Source organism: Giraffa tippelskirchi, chromosome 11 (assembly GCF_054371585.1).
Source record: "Giraffa tippelskirchi isolate mGirTip1 chromosome 11, T2T-mGirTip1v1.2.pri, whole genome shotgun sequence".
In the NCBI taxonomy this organism is placed as follows: Eukaryota; Metazoa; Chordata; class Mammalia; order Artiodactyla; family Giraffidae; genus Giraffa; species Giraffa tippelskirchi.
The window spans coordinates 3,367,349-3,382,103 of record NC_137285.1 but is presented as its reverse complement, the minus strand read 5'-3'; the positions used below and the strand labels follow the sequence as shown (position 1 = coordinate 3,382,103).

Below are 14,755 nucleotides of genomic sequence, written 5' to 3'. Positions count from 1 at the left end.
AATTAAACTGAACCCTAGGATGGGAGGGGGAAATCCAGGACTGAGGGAGGGCTGGAGCATAAGCAGAGGATGAGGCAGCCTGGAGAGGTCAGTGGGGGAGAGGGAGCTGGCAGGGACAGGGTGAACAGACATTGGCTGCGGAAAGGGTTCGGTCCTGGGGAGATGGTTTAGTACCCGGTCTGGTTCATCCTGCAATGTAAATCTCAAGCAATTCCCTTCTGTTCTCAGAATGTCAGTCCCACATGTGTATATGGGATGGCGACTGTGCCTATCTCAAAGGGTTACTGTGAAGACCAATGGGATTGCACGAGGAACCCTTAGCCTGGATCCAGGGCCTGCTAAGTGCTCGCCACCTCCCTGTCACTCTCATGCGCACACACACATACTCACACTCGATCTTCTAGGTCTCGGGACCTCATGGGAGTCCTTCAACCACAAAGGGCTTCAGCATGTGACAGATACACACCAAACTCTGCCCCACGCCTGGGCTCTGAACCCCTGGGCTCTGTCCACAGGGTCCCACTGCGCTCCCTTGGGATCCCCCAGTCCCCACCAGTCACCCACCCCCGACACACACACCAGGGCCGCGCCAGTCAGCACCACTGAGGCTGATTAACAAAAACGCATCAAATTCTTTTACTTCTGAAGTCTCCCCCTTAAGGGGAGCCAGAAAATAGAACATTCTTTTTGGAGGGGAGGGTAGGGGGATTTAATTAAAAAAAAAAACTCTAATTAGTCAAATACTGATCTCAGTTAGGCCCTGTGTGCGGTGGGCCCAGTCCTTGGCTGGTCGCACCCCTGCGCACGGCCCCACCTCACCCCAGGGACTGGGGTGGCACCAGGAGGGGCCGCAGGGGGAAGGCCGGCGGGGGGCCGGCGTCACCACCGCAGGAAGTCTCGGATGAACTTCCAGAGCTTGGTGATCCACAGGTTGACGCCCAGGTCCATCAGGTACTGGATCTCCGGCGTGAGCATGCGCCGGCAGAGCTGCGCGTGCCGCTGCCCGATGCTCTTCTTGAGGTTGTAGCCCAGGATGGACTTGGCGCCCAGCGGCTGCCAGGGCTGCATGGCCGAGTCCTGAATGGCCGCGGCGTCCACCGCGTGGCCGCCGTCAATGCAGATGCGGCGCATGCGCTCGTTGGCGCGCCGCAGGGCGGCCACCTCGCGGGCCATGCGCTCGCGCCCGAAGGCCTCCACTTTACGCCAGAAGCTGGCGTTGAAGTGGCGGTAGAGGCGCGCGTCCAGCACGTTCCAGGCCGTGGCGCGCCGGTACAGCTCGCCCGAGAGGCGCGGCACAGCCGAGGCGCGGCGGGCGTTGAGCTTGAAGTAGAGTACGTCCTCCAGCTCCCAGCACAGCAGGTCCTTGAGCAGCACGAGCGACTCGTCGAAGTACTCCTGCAGCAGCACCAGGTGGAAGCGGCGCTCGACCTCCAGGATGTGCTCCTGCACCTGCGGGCTGCCGGGGTCCAGGTCGCTGTCGTAGCCCAGGTCGAAGAAAAGCAGGTTGCGGAGGTAGTGGGCGTTGTAGCCGCGGGGGTCGTAGTAGCGGTCGGGGTCCTGCAGGAACTCGGCCAGCTTGTCGCGGCCCGAGAGCTTCCACGTGAAGGGCACCACGGAGCCGAAGTAGTGGAAGGAGGACTCGAAGAGGCGGGCAGGGTCGCGGAGCACGGTGATGAAGGTGGCGTTGGGCGCCACCAGGCCCCGCACCTCGTCGTAGTGGAAGCGCATGTGGTTGCAGATGATGTTGAAGCAGGCCCCGGGCCGGTAGTCCTGCACCAGGCTGCGCGCGAAGAAGGCGGGGTAGTCGAAGTCGTTGCGGCCGTTGGGGAAGGCGAACTTGAGCCCGTGCTTCTGGCCGAAGCGGAACAGGATGTTGAGCAGCGTGCTGCTGGCTGTCTTGTGCGTCTTCATGAACACGATGTCCCGCCGCGGCTGGCAGCCTCCCGCCGAGCCGTTGGCCGGGGTGGGCGCCTCTGGCTCACTCGGGGCCGGGGAGCAAGGTGCCGCGCCCTCGGGGGTCCTGCTGGGGATGGAAGGGTGGCAGAGCCTCAGGATTCGGCCTGCCGGCCCCTCCACCCCGAGTCTACAGAGCAGATGGCTGGGGGTGGGGGGCTTCCCTGGGGACTCCCCATGGTCGGGGAGCCCGGGGACCAGATGGACCTGCGTTCCAGGCTGCAAGGCTTAGGTCAGTGGTTTGGCCTGTCTGGCTTTACTTTCCTCATCTGTGAAATGGGGACAGTAACCCTCTTTGTGGTGTTGGTGTGAGGACAAGAACAAGTCTCATTCGTGGCCACTGTGATGTACATTTATCATGAATTCGTATTAGGCTGGACCACATGAAACCCTGTATGCAAAAATGGGCATTTCCTCTAGTCTGACTTAATACCTCCAACTAAGGGCACAGGCTTGGGTAGGTGATCAGCCCTGTGGGGAGGCAGGATGACCTCATGGTTAGGAGCCAGGCTTGGAGGCAGGCAGACCCATTTGAATCCAGGCCTGTGCCAGGCGAGTGCTCTTGGACTGGTCATCCCCACCTCCTGGCCCCCCTGGAGCCCACCATGCAGATGGTGATATTTGATTCTTATGCTCCATATCCGGCTCTGTTAGCACACCCACTTCACAGATGAGGACACTGAGGCTCAGGATTCCACAGTGAGTTCCCCTGCCTTCAGTAGGACTTCTGCCCCACATAGCATGATGCAGAGCACAGGGTGGCCACCCAGGAGGTAGCCCTGGTCATTGGAGTGGGAGCCAACCCTCCGCTACCCCCAGCCCTCGGCCACCCAGCAGAGCCACTCACGTGGAAGCCAGGCCAGTGTACAGCGGGGGGACGGCATAGGAGTACAGCAGTAGCAGGAAGCTGGTGAAGAGTGCTCCCAGCACCAGCCCCTTAGCCATGGACTCCCAGCGCTTCTTCTGCGGCAGCGGCATCTCAGACACCTGCAGGGGGTGGGTGGGGGTTGCAGAATAGGGCATGTGTCAGGAGGCTGGCCCCAGGGAGCCCTCAGCACCATCCCAGGCCTGGCTGGCCTTTCAACATTGGGACCTGCCTTTGCCAGCTCTGTGGCCCCCCCAGCAGTCCAGATAAGGACAGAAAGACACTGGGCTGCAGATGGACGTGGTGGACAAAGCCAGTGCCAAGAAAGATGGGGGTGAGTGGCAGGGGGGAGGTTCTGCTGCCCGGGTCAGTTTCCATTTGTGAGCTGAGCGGTGGGTATATGGGTGTTATTAGTTTATTTTTTTGTATACCTTTCTGGGCTTCATAATGAAATCATCTAAATAAAACAAGGGAAAGAAGACCCTTTCCTGGCGCCCTGTATCCCCAGGTCTGGGCCAGGGGTGTCTACAGAGAGGGCCCTGGGGCCTGGGGCCCTCACCTTTCTGAGGGCTCAGCCAGCCTGCCTGGCCTCCCGGCCACCCTTCCCAGCCATCCAGTGAGCGGCTGAGCTCCTCATCTCTCCACACTGGTCCCCGTGCCCATGGGGTCTGTCGGGGAGCCAGATGGAGAAACTGAGGCTCAGAGTGAGGAAGGAGAGGACTCAGATCACACAGGCCTCTGCCTACATTTCTGCCTCTTGTCCAGCTGCTGGCAGGCTGAGTCAACCAAGTTAAGTCTGAATTGCAGATGAACAACAAATACAATTTTTTTTAGTTATCTGTGTGTCCCAAATAATGCCTAGGATATACCTATACTAAAAATTATTCAGTATTGCTCTGAGTATCAGATTTAACTAGATGTCCAGTGGCCGGATGAGTGCTCCAGTCCTCAGCAGGGAACTGCTGGACTGTGTCTACAGGGACACCTGTGCGCCTTGAGACCAGTCTGTGACCTCAGGCTGAGTAGCAGTCAGCCCAGGAGCTGGAGCGGTCCATTCACCCTGAAATTCTCCCTCGGTCACAGCCTTTTTCAGCAGCAGCCTGGTCTTACTTTTCAGTCTCTGGTGGCTCAGATGGTAAAGTGTCTGCCTGCAATGCGGGAGACCCGGGTTTGATCCCTGGGTTGGGAAGATCCCTTGGAGAAGGAAATGGCAACCCACTCCAGTACCCTTGCCTGGAAAATCCCATGGACGAAGGAGCCTGGTAGGCAACATACAGTCCATGGGGTCGCAAAGAGTCGGATACGACTGAGAGACTTCACTTTCACTTTTCATTTTCCTGGATTTTCGTTTGGGGGCTAGGTTTTAGGTCTGACTGTGTCCGACCCCGTCAGCAGGGGGCTGAGGCCTGAGCTGAAATGGGGGCTTTTCAGGCCGAGCCGTGGGGTCCAGGACAGAGCTGGGACTCAGGGACCTTCTCACGGCCTCTTAGCTGCAAAGCCAAGGTCCCAAACTTTCCATTCTGTGCTGCACTGGGCCCCGGGAGCTGGAGGCCGTGAGAGGTCACCCATGCTGCCCATGATCACACACCTGGCACGTCACCACTGACCCTGGGGCCAGAGGCCAGCCAGCCAGCCTGGAGGAGAACCCCTGGGAGAGTGACCGGAGGCACCCACAGACTTTTCCAGAGAAGGGGCACTCCAGGCCTACCTGACCAGTCCCTGAGTCCCCCGCTGATCATCTAGAAAATTCTCTCACAGGAAAGGACATGAAGAAGCAATTTGCAGAGGAAAAAAACTAGCCAGAGGGAACCTGGCTTCCCTGGTGACAAGGACATATCTCTGTCCACTGTTAGGTGGGCAAAGTGGACAGGGTCGCGAGGGAAGGAGAGTGTTTCTGGAGGGTTTTCCTTTCAAAGGAAGACTGTAGAAACCCTCCCAGTTCTAACTCTTCTTCAGAAAGACTTGGGCAAAGTCACCCAAGTAAAGGTGTTCATGGCAGTTTGGACAGAAAAAAGAAACCACCTCATTGTCCATCAGGGAATTCACTGCACACACCAAAGCCCATTCCCAGATGGAGGCATCTGTACCCACTTTAACAGAAAAAAAAGAAAAGGTAGCGCTGAATGGACTGGCTCAAAAACACCATGACCTACTAACGTGGAAAAAGAAAGTTCTGGGACACTGTACCCCCAAATCCATATGGGTGATAGTAAATATACGCAGGCCCAGAAAGAAACCCCTGGAGGGGCGTAGTCTAGGTTTTAACAGTAGTATCCTCTGCATAGCTAGGGAAGGGGTATATGAGGAAATACTCTTCTATATTTTGCATTTCTGTAAGGGTTGCATTTCTTTATTAAAGAGCATATATTGCTTTTTAATCAGAAAAAGGCAATAACATGTATTTACTATATTTAAAGAATAGATAAAGCTTGCAAGGTGGGGAAAGTCAGCTCGCGATGGTCTGGTCACAGAGAGGCCTCAGGAGAGGGAGGTGCTGACCCAGAAGCCCTGGGCCCGGGTTTCAATCACAGGAACCCCTTGGAGCCTCACTTTCTCATCTGTAAAATGAGAAAGCTGGCCGTGCTAGCTCTCTCCCACCCCCACCCCCCAGAGATGGGGCAGGCAAAGTGACTAGCACATAGTTATCGCTCAAAGAGTGCGGGAACCTGCTCCAAAGTCCTGTCCTCATCATCCTCGGGGTGGGTCCCCCTGGACAAAGGCTACCCCCTGCCAACCAAGCGCAAATCTGCCCCCCACCTCAAGCGCCCCCACTGGCCTCCTGTTCCTCGGTGTCCCACAGGGCAGTCCTGGGCTGGGCCAGAACCTCAGACTCAAGCCCAAGCCCTGAGTGGGGCCCTGGGCCCCAGTTTCTATGACTTTAAAATATGGAGGGGTTCGGATTGCTGCCCTCTGAACCACTCCCCCCAGGGCCCACCCCTGTCTCAGGAGCCCACTCACCAGGGTACCTTCCAGAACTCAGGGAGGCTGCTGGTGAGGCTCTGGGTGAGGTCAGGCAGCAGGGGGCAGACCAGCCTCCCAGGACCACCAATCAGGCTCTGCCTGGCCCTGCCAAGGCCCGCCCCCTGACCCCTATCAGGGCTTCCCTCATTCATTTCTTCATTTCCCACTCTGGCTTCCTCAAAACCAGCCGGGCCCTGCCCTGCCAGATGCTGGGCCCTGGGGCCCTTGCCACCCTCTGGCTTCACTTCTGAGCCCCTCTAGGAGCCAGACCCTGGGATGGGGGCTTCTCCAGAGCGTCTTACTGACTCCACCCAGCTACCCTCGGAGGCAGACCCTACTGTCACCCCTATCTTGCAGATGGGGAAGCTGAGGCTCTGGGTTGCAAAGCAGGGGGCAGAACTGGGATTCGAGCTCTGATCTGTTGGCTTGCAATGTGCATCTTCCCGGCTGTCCATGGCAGCCATTGCCCGGCGTGCCGCAGGCCCAGCCCCAGCCCGTGGGGAGAGGGTGTGCACAGCTGGACATCACAGAAGGCCAAGGCTTGCAGGCAGCCAATGGTCCCAAGTCTGAGGCCATGAGGTAGTGGTGGTTTAGTTGCTAAGTCGTGTCAGCTCTTTGCGACTCCGTGGACTGTAGCCCGCCAGGCTCCTCTGTCCGTGGCATTTTCCAGGCAAGAATACTGGAGTGGGTTGCCATTTCCTCCTCTAGGGCATCTTCACCACCCAGGGATTGAACCCGTGTTTCCTGGCAGGTAGATTCTTTACCACTGAACCATCAGGGAAGCCTAAGGCCACGGTGTACCAAGGACAATCGCAGCGTGGCCCAAGCCTCCTGGCCTTCAGCCTGGAAAACGGTGCCTCCAGAAGGCTGAGGCTCAGAGAGGGCAGAGCCCCCATCAAGGCCACACGGCACAGCAGTAGCAAAGACAAGACTAGAACGCGAGTCTCCCTTCTCAGCTATGGTGGGACAGTCCTGGGCACTCAGGGCAGACCGTCCCCCTCCCCACCCTGCCCCCTTGATTCCTGTCCTTCTGGGTTACCCCGGCCAGATCGTCCTCCATCTGTGCCGACAGCTGGCTCCCAGACAGACCCAGCAGTCCTCCTGTTCAGCTGGACCAGCACACTCCAGGGAACGAAGGGAAACGGGGCTCATCCTCTGCAGCGTCCACACAGGGACGCCAAGCCCAGGATGGTGAGCCTTCCAGCCTAGGGCGTCACCACCAGGCAGGCCTCCATCCCAGGGCGTCCTGCTCCCCCAGGGGCCGTGCACAGGGCAGAGGAACATGCACTCACCTGGGGCCAGGTCTGGCTGCCCCTTCCCTCTCCCTGCCTGAGCCACGTCTGAGTCCCAGGCTGCCTCTGCGGTCACTGGGAAACGGGAACGCTCCAATGACACCCAGGAGTGTGCTGGCTGGTTCCCTCTTGCTCCAGCGGCTGTGAATATTCATGAGTTCCCTCCCTGGGGAGAGCAGGTGGCATGTCCCTGTACACTGCGGGTGCTGCCCTGGCCCTCTGCCCCCTGGGTGGTCCCCGACCCTCTCTGGACCTCAGCAGCTGGGCAGCTCCTCTATCCAAGGGCTCAGCAAGGTCCCCAGCGTCCTTGGCCCAAGGACACAAGTAGCCGCAGAGCCCTGCAGAGAGCCTGGGACTGGCTTGAAGGCCATGGGAGGGACACGAAGGCAGGTGAGTAGGGAAGCTAATTGCTTCCCCAATCACATCTCATGTAAATCTCATAGCTGCCCTCTGAGTCAGGTACAATCGTTAGCCACTCCCCAGGTAAAGATACCCAGGCTCAGAGAGGTAAATTCACCTGTCCAAGGTCACACAATTAGCCATGAGCAGACAGAACCAGGGTCAAAACACGGACTTAACCAAACTCTAGGGCTTAAAGATGCCCAAGGCACAACCTGAGACCAAGGTTTGTCTAAAAGCTGGGAGAGCCGAGAGAGCCAGAACCTCAACCTGGACGGTCCTCTGGAGGCAAAGTACTTGAGCAGGGCTGGGAGGACGAGTCTGATGAGACTTCACCTCTCTGAGCTCCAGGTTCTTCATCAGAAAGATACAGAAATGCTGCCTCTCCTGCCTCCAACCCAGGTGAGGTGGTGGCACGGGACACCCCTGGATCAGCCTCCAGGGATTTGGGCTGATCAGAGATGCTGATCCTTCCCAAAGTCTCTGTAGGAAGAGGTAGGTCTAGGGGTCCTCAGGCTCAGCCCAGGCACTGGACTCTCTCGTCCTTGCTCATCGTTGCTCATGGACAGAGGGTCCCCCAACACCACGCCAAATCCTTCCTTCAGCACTGATGCCCAGAGCCCCCACCATGGCCCATGCATGGGGCTCTAGGGACCCAAGTATCACCATCAATTGATAGTAATCACTACTGTGATAGTCAGTGATGCCACAGCGAGCACTTGCATAAACCGAGCAGCTGCCAGTGCCCCCGAAGGAGCAGCAGGCATCTGACCCTGCGCTCTTGACGTTCTTTCCCCCAGGGCCCCACCCAGCATCCACGGAGCACAGGGAAGCCCCGAGTCCTCCTCTCCCTGGGGGCTGAGCCAGGTCCAGGGCTGGCATCAAATAGCAGACACAGAGATTTATGAGCGTGGACTCTGGACCAGAGTCTAGTCCTGTGCTCAGGATTTGCCATGCATCATGCACCCTCATAACCTTTGCAGGGAGCCCTCTTTATCCCCCACTTCATTGTAGACGAGAAAGCTGAGGTGCAAGGAGAGGAAGTGACAAGCCCAGAGTTGGGGGGTGGCAGGGGAAGATGTAAGATCCTCGTCCAGGTGGGAGTGGAGGCACAAGCTTTTGAGCAAGAAGTGAAATTGAGAGGAGTGGGAACCCAGGAAGAAGAGCCACGTAAATATTTCATTTACACACACATGTATCAGTAACATAAGAGTTTTGGAAAAATTAAACGCTGAAAGTTTGGGAACTTCCCTGGTGGTCCAGCGGCAAAGAGGTTATACTCCCAGTGCAGGGGGCCCAGGTTCGACCCCTGGTCAGGGAACTAGATCCCACATGCTGCAACCGAAGATCCCATATGCCACAATGAAGACCTGGTGCAGCCAAATAAACTTTTTTTTTAAACCTGAAATTTTCATATTTCTAAATATCGTTCTTGTCATAGTGGATTGAGGCCAACCATAAAGGGAAAATCTATTCATTGCTTCTGCTCTTAATATTTCTACTTGGAATTTGATCACTTCATTTTCTGTTTGACAACAACCCTGCTCTAGTAGCCAGTGTATACAGTGCATTGTATAATTTTATTCAATTAATTTGATTCAACTAATTTTCATACTGTTCTTTATTAGCTGGCCTTTAGCTGGGGTTTGACGTCCACAAGCACTGACCATACAAAAACTTCATTTTAGAATGGTGAGTGATCACCCAATAAGAATTTTGTTAGGAATTATTTGAGGAATGATAGAAGATGCCTAAGGAACCTTTTGATCCAGTGATGCTCAAGGGAACAGAACATAAAATAAATTGGCAAAGATAGAGGGAAATTTCAGTGTAGTATAACCTAGACTTTTACTTTTTTATTATATATTCATTTATATCCAGAAAAACAGATGAAATTCTGAAGATGCAAACGCATGCTAATACTCTAATCCTGTTGTCAACACCAATTCAGTTTGTATGCAGTTTTGGTCCCAGAAATGTACATTTTCCTCTCCCATAAAATTAGTCTAGAGGCTGGACATGAAAACAAGTTACTAGTAACCAGTTTTTCAGTTGATGAGTGACCCATAACTTAAAACTCACTACAATAGAGACATAACAGTCTGAACAGCTTCCTATATGCTACTGGTTTTATTAAGGCTTCGTAAAGTGTAAATGGTATGTGTGGACATTTTTAGTCACTCAGTTGTGTCCGACTCTTTGCGACCCTCCAGACTTTAGCCTGCCAGGCTCCTCTGTCCATGGGACTTTTCAGGCAAGAATACTGCAGTGGGTTGCCATTTCCTTCTCTAGGGGATCTTCCCAACCCAGGGATCAAACCCACATCTTTTGTTTCTGCTGCATTGCAGGCAGATTCTTTACCCACTGAGCCATGGTATAGGATATCGAAAAACCAATGAGTGCTGATTCAAAGCAAATTCCTCTTTAAATTACAACACAATAACAGGTCAAGAGAGTTTAACATTTGAGACAAGGGCAACTCAATAAAACAATAGCATCTTGATGTAGTAATTAAGAAATATGTCTCCATGGCTGTGGTTTGAAAGATATCTCAAGCACTTTGGATCTTGTTATTGCTTTTATCAAAAACTACGATATAAAACATTACTCTGATTTGTGATATATTTGGTAAGCAGTTAACATATTAAAAATCAGATATGCTAGATAAGCAGATATGCTAGATAAGCAGATATGCTAGACAGCATATTAAAAAGCAGAGACATTACTTTGCCAGCAAAGGTCCATCTAGTCCAGGCTATGGTTTTTCCAGTAGTCATGTATGGATGTGAGAATTGGACAGTGAAGAAAGCTGAGCACCGAAGAATTGATGCTTTTGAACTGTGGTGTTGGAGAAGACTCTGGAGAGTCCCTTGGACTGCAAGGAGATCCAACCAGCCTATCCTAAAGGAAATCAGTCCTGAATATTCATTGGAAGGACTGATGTTGAAGCTGAAATGCCAATACTTTGGCCACCTGATGTGAAGAACTGACTCATTTGAAAAGACCCTGATGCTGGGAAAGATTGAAGGCGGGAGGAGAAGGGGATGACAGAGGATGAGATGGTTGGATGGCATCACTGACTCAAATGGACATGAGTTTGAGTAAACTCCGGGAGTTGGTGATGGACAGGGAGGCCTGGTGTGCTGCAGTCCATGGGGTCGCAAAGAGTCGGACACGACTGAGCAACTGAACTGAACTGGTAAGCAGTTTGGGGAAGTGTGAAGAAAAGACATGAATAAAAGCATTTTCTAAAGTGAGAGATGTTTGGGATTAGAAGATGAGAGCTGTTATGTATAGAATGGATGAACATCCTGCTATATAGCACAGGGAACTATATTCCATATTCTGTAATACTTCTACCTATGGGGGTTTGTTCAAAGAGGAAAAACGAGAGATCTGAGACAGAGCACAAAGATGGCCCTTGTAGTAGTATTTAGCGAAGGAGCAAAACAGAAACAACCTAAGTCTCCAACAAGTGGGGATGGTTGAAAATACTGTGTGACAGGGACTTCCCTGGTGGTCTACTGGTTAAGAGCCTGCCTTACAATACAGGGAATGCGGGTTTGATCCCTGGCCGGGGAACTAAGATCCCACATGCCGCAGGGAAGTTAAGCACACAGGCTCTGAGCCCTCGTGCTCCAGAGCCTGTGTGCCACAAGTCGAGAGAAGCCCACACACTGCAGCAAAGATCCTGCGTGTCACAACTAAGACTCGCCACCACCTAAATGAATAAATATTTTACAGAATGTATTATGTGACATGCATCCAATGATCCAATATGTATTCATGAAAATGATGTCTGTAACATATAATGAAGTGGGAAAAAAATACTTATCTACACACGTATATGTACACATCCCCACACACAAACATATTCATACACATATTATTTTGTTTTTATAAAGAGCCTGTATTACTCTGGAAAAAAATTAAAAATAACGATATTTCCATTTTGAAAAACTGCCGTCTGGCTGGAGGAGGAGGGAACCGTGGCTGGTCTGAACCATGCCCCACCTCGCTGTGTGACCTTGGTAGGCAGGCCGCCCTCTCTGAACTTCAGTGTCCAAAAGCAGGGGAGAGGCAGCAAGGGTGTGGGGCAGAGAAGAAGCTGGAAAGTGTAAGCCACATAGTTGAAGGGCCAGATGGAGAGGTTGGCTCTCCATCCAGGAGCGCTAGGGGACTGACTTGCAAGAATCTGGAAGCTTCCTCTCTGAGACCCTCTGCAGTGGAGTGCTGGAGTAGAGAAGGGGAAGATTGCCAGAGAGACACTTCAACTTGCAGAACCAGCTCCGAACGAGTCAAGGAGCCCTGACGTCTTGCTCCTACCGCCCCCGCCTGGCTGGGGGGATGGCTGCAGCTAGGTATGGGGTCTGGTAGCTGATTAAGAAGAGGTCAGTGTACTTTGATGACTCAGAAGATTTTCTTATCTTGCAGAGTCAGTCACCTGTTTCCATGACTCCTAAAGGCAACCACACCTGCAACCTCAACAGATAACCTTTGGTGTCACCTGCTAGCTTTGTGACATCGGGGACGCGAGGCTCCGCCCACAGGTCTTCCTACGTTGTCCAAACAAGATCACCAGCCCTCCTGATGACAGATTTGAATCACCCCAAAACAGCCCTAACTGAAGAGTGGGAAAACACAGGTTAACCCAGCGGTCAGTCCCTTCTATATCAGCTTCAGAACTCCTGAGAACTCCGGAGGTGAGTATGTAGGCATTGGTAGTACCATCATCCTCTGTACCTACTAGCGTGACTGAAACGTTTTTTTTTTTTTAAATAGGGATGTCGTGCACTTATTTGCATAACAATATGTAAAATAAAAGGTTTTTCAAAAGGAGCTGAGCAGTTGCTAGGCACAGTGCCCTGGATCTGCCCGCCTGCCTCACTAATCCTGGAGAGGTTTGGCTAGAAATCTGGCTCCACCACTCCCCAGCTGGGCAACCTTGGGCAGGTGACCTCCCCTCTCTGAACCTAGGTTTTCTACCAAATGAGGATATCACGACCTTCCGTGAGGCTCAAACGGGATGGGGCATGCGGAGCCCTTCGCACACACCTCGGATTATCATCGTGACTCTTCTAGACCTACCAGGCAGGAGAGGCAGCACCCGCCAGTGTGGTCTCCTGGAGGGCCGCCCTCCCCACCCCAGCACCCACACACCTCCCGTGCTCCAGAGCCAAGGTCCCCAAGTCCCAGATTTCACATCTGAGAAAACCAAGGCACAGAGAAGGAAGGACTTGCCTGGGGTCCCATGGCAAGTCTGGGCATTACTGGGATCAGTATTACTAGGGGTGCCCAAGCCATACCTCATCGCTGCCCTGGGGCTGGAGGGCAGGAGAGAGGTTTCCTCTGGACCCCCACTTCCTCTGAACCATCATTCCTCACCGGGCGATCCCCCGATCCCAGCCCGCTGACCCCTGTGGGCGCTCTGCTCCCTCATGCCCTCCCCTGCCTGGAGTGGGGTACGGCTCCTAAACGGGGATGGTCTGTCTTCCTCGCTCAGTCCGAGGGGTACATAAAACCCTTCACAAGCCTGCTGCCGTGCCTGGAATCCCGACATCTGTATATCCTTCTCCCAGGTTAATCATTGCCGCTTTCACCGGGGTGACACCATCAAGTCCCTTGGAGCCCAGAGGGAGGGACACACCCCTCCCCTGCTGGATTGGACCCACGCCGTCCAGTATCAGACCCCGCCCATCAGACGAGGGATGCACCAGAGGCGTGCACCTTCTTTGTCCGCAGGGCGCTTCCTTCAGGCTGGGCTCTGCCCGATTGAGAAGCAGGGAGGAAGCGGCCCAAGGTGGCAGCTGGGGACAGGGCTCTGTTGTCTGTGCTCCCGGGGTAGCAGCCTGCCCACCCCCCGAGTGTCAGGCAGAGCTGGGAGCTAGGGGGACACGCGGGGGAGGGGTCCTGAGCTGGGGGCTGGGGGCAGCCATGGCAGCTCGAAGAGGCTAGGGCCCCAAAAAAGGGCAGAGGAGAGAGAGATCTTGAGCAAGTCTGGGGTCCTGAAACGGGAGCTCGGGCACGTCTCTGAATTTGGAGTCCGTTTAGCCACATCTGAACTCTGTGACCCTGAGCAAGTCCCCGAATCTCCCTGAAGTTCAGTGTCCCCACTGGGATCACGGGGTTAGTAATGATGGCTCCTCCGAGGGGTAAGGTACAGTGCAGCTGCACAGCGGCTGCTTGGGCTCAGCCCTGCCCATGGCCTTGCCCTCTGGGCCTTAGGTCAGTCACCCTCTTCGTAAAGGGAGAGGTTGGATTCTACCATCTGGACCGTCCTCCTGAGGATTTCCATGGCACCTGTCACCTGGGCAACCCAGGTGATCAGGTGTCGGGCCAGTTGCCCTTTCACCTTCCCTCCCACTGCCCTGGTTACTGCAGTCAGATGTGTGCCCATCACCTCTCCTGCTCTGTGCGGGTGGGAAGGGGGCCCCCGTTGGGAAGGGACTGCAGCCTTTCTCTGTGCTGTTACCAAAGCACTGGCTTGGTACCAAGGCGGGCAGACCAAGCTGGACCCCTTTCTGAGCATTGGTCCAGGAAACACGGGAATTGCTGGGTTAGCTAGGGGACGCTTCCCGGACACCAGAGATTGTCCCAGTCCCCCGAGTCTTTCCTGGGTGGCCTTGCCCGCTAAGTGGTAGAGGAGGCAGGGGGGATCCAGGCTTTATCCTGAGGCCCAGCCCCTGCTCTGACCGCCCCTCTTCTGGGGAGGGCTGGTGGGAAGAGGGAACATCCCGGCCTCTCCTCCCCCAGGGCTCTGGCACCGGGTCCAGGATTAATGATTAATGAACACCCAGCTCCAGCCCAGCTCCCGCCCCACCCACCCCAAGTCAGGAACTGGGTAAACCCTGGAAACAGGAGCCGGGGAAGAATCAAGGGCCGGGTGAGCACCAACCTGCTCCCCATCAGGCTCCACTCTTTCCACCCTCTGTCAGCCGGGAAGGGCGCACGGACCCTGGAGCGGTCGAGTACCTCTCGCGTCTAGAGTCCGGCGCGCGCTGCCCCAGTTCCGGGGCGTGGAGCAGCGCGGGCCGGGGCCCCAGGGGGTAGACTGAGGCAGGTCGCAAGCTGGTGGTGGGTGCCGGGCCCCCAGGACATACCTTGTCCCGGTCCTTCTCGGGCTTGGCGAGCAGGTTCGGCCACGGGCCGCGCCGCCCGGGCGCTTACTAAGGCGGCGGGGCGTACCCGCCGGGTCCCCCCGCTCGGCCGGGCCTGGACCATGCTCCCGCCCCCGCCGCCGCCGCCGCCGCCGCCGCCGCACCCGCTCCGGCCAGGTGCGGCCGCC

General features: G+C 55.1%; 1 protein-coding gene and 1 long non-coding RNA gene across 3 annotated transcripts; one reads left to right on the top strand and one right to left on the bottom strand.

The window, feature by feature from the left end:
- Nucleotides 1–612: 612 nt before the first annotated feature.
- Nucleotides 613–5,811, bottom strand: GAL3ST1 (galactose-3-O-sulfotransferase 1). 2 transcript variants are annotated; one of them, XM_081542543.1, is made up of 3 exons: nucleotides 5,777–5,811; nucleotides 2,801–2,940; nucleotides 613–2,023 (listed from the first exon to the last, which is right to left on the bottom strand). In XM_081542543.1, the coding sequence occupies exons 2-3, from the start codon at nucleotides 2,929–2,931 to the stop codon at nucleotides 880–882; spliced, it is 1,275 nt and encodes a 424-aa protein (XP_081398669.1). In that variant the 5' UTR covers nucleotides 2,932–2,940; nucleotides 5,777–5,811; the 3' UTR covers nucleotides 613–879. The 2 variants fall into 2 exon arrangements, with proteins under 2 accessions (XP_081398669.1, XP_081398670.1); XM_081542544.1 differs by having other exon boundaries at nucleotides 613–2,020.
- Nucleotides 1,259–13,005, top strand: LOC145526565 (uncharacterized). Its single transcript, XR_014068990.1, has 3 exons — nucleotides 1,259–1,512; nucleotides 11,905–12,173; nucleotides 12,448–13,005. It is a non-coding gene; the product is annotated as an uncharacterized LOC145526565 (long non-coding RNA).
- Nucleotides 13,006–14,755: the final 1,750 nt, after the last annotated feature.

What these genes read in the sequence shown, in the direction of transcription:
- GAL3ST1 (XM_081542543.1), bottom strand. Translation starts at nt 2,931, where the DNA reads ATGCCGCTGCCGCAGAAGAAGCGCTGGGAGTCCATGGCTAAGGGGCTG. An exon ending in TACACTGGCCTGGCTTCCAC is followed by an intron (nt 2,024 to 2,800) that starts GTGAGTGGCTCT and finishes TTCCATCCCCAG; the next exon opens with CAGGACCCCCGAGGGCGCGG.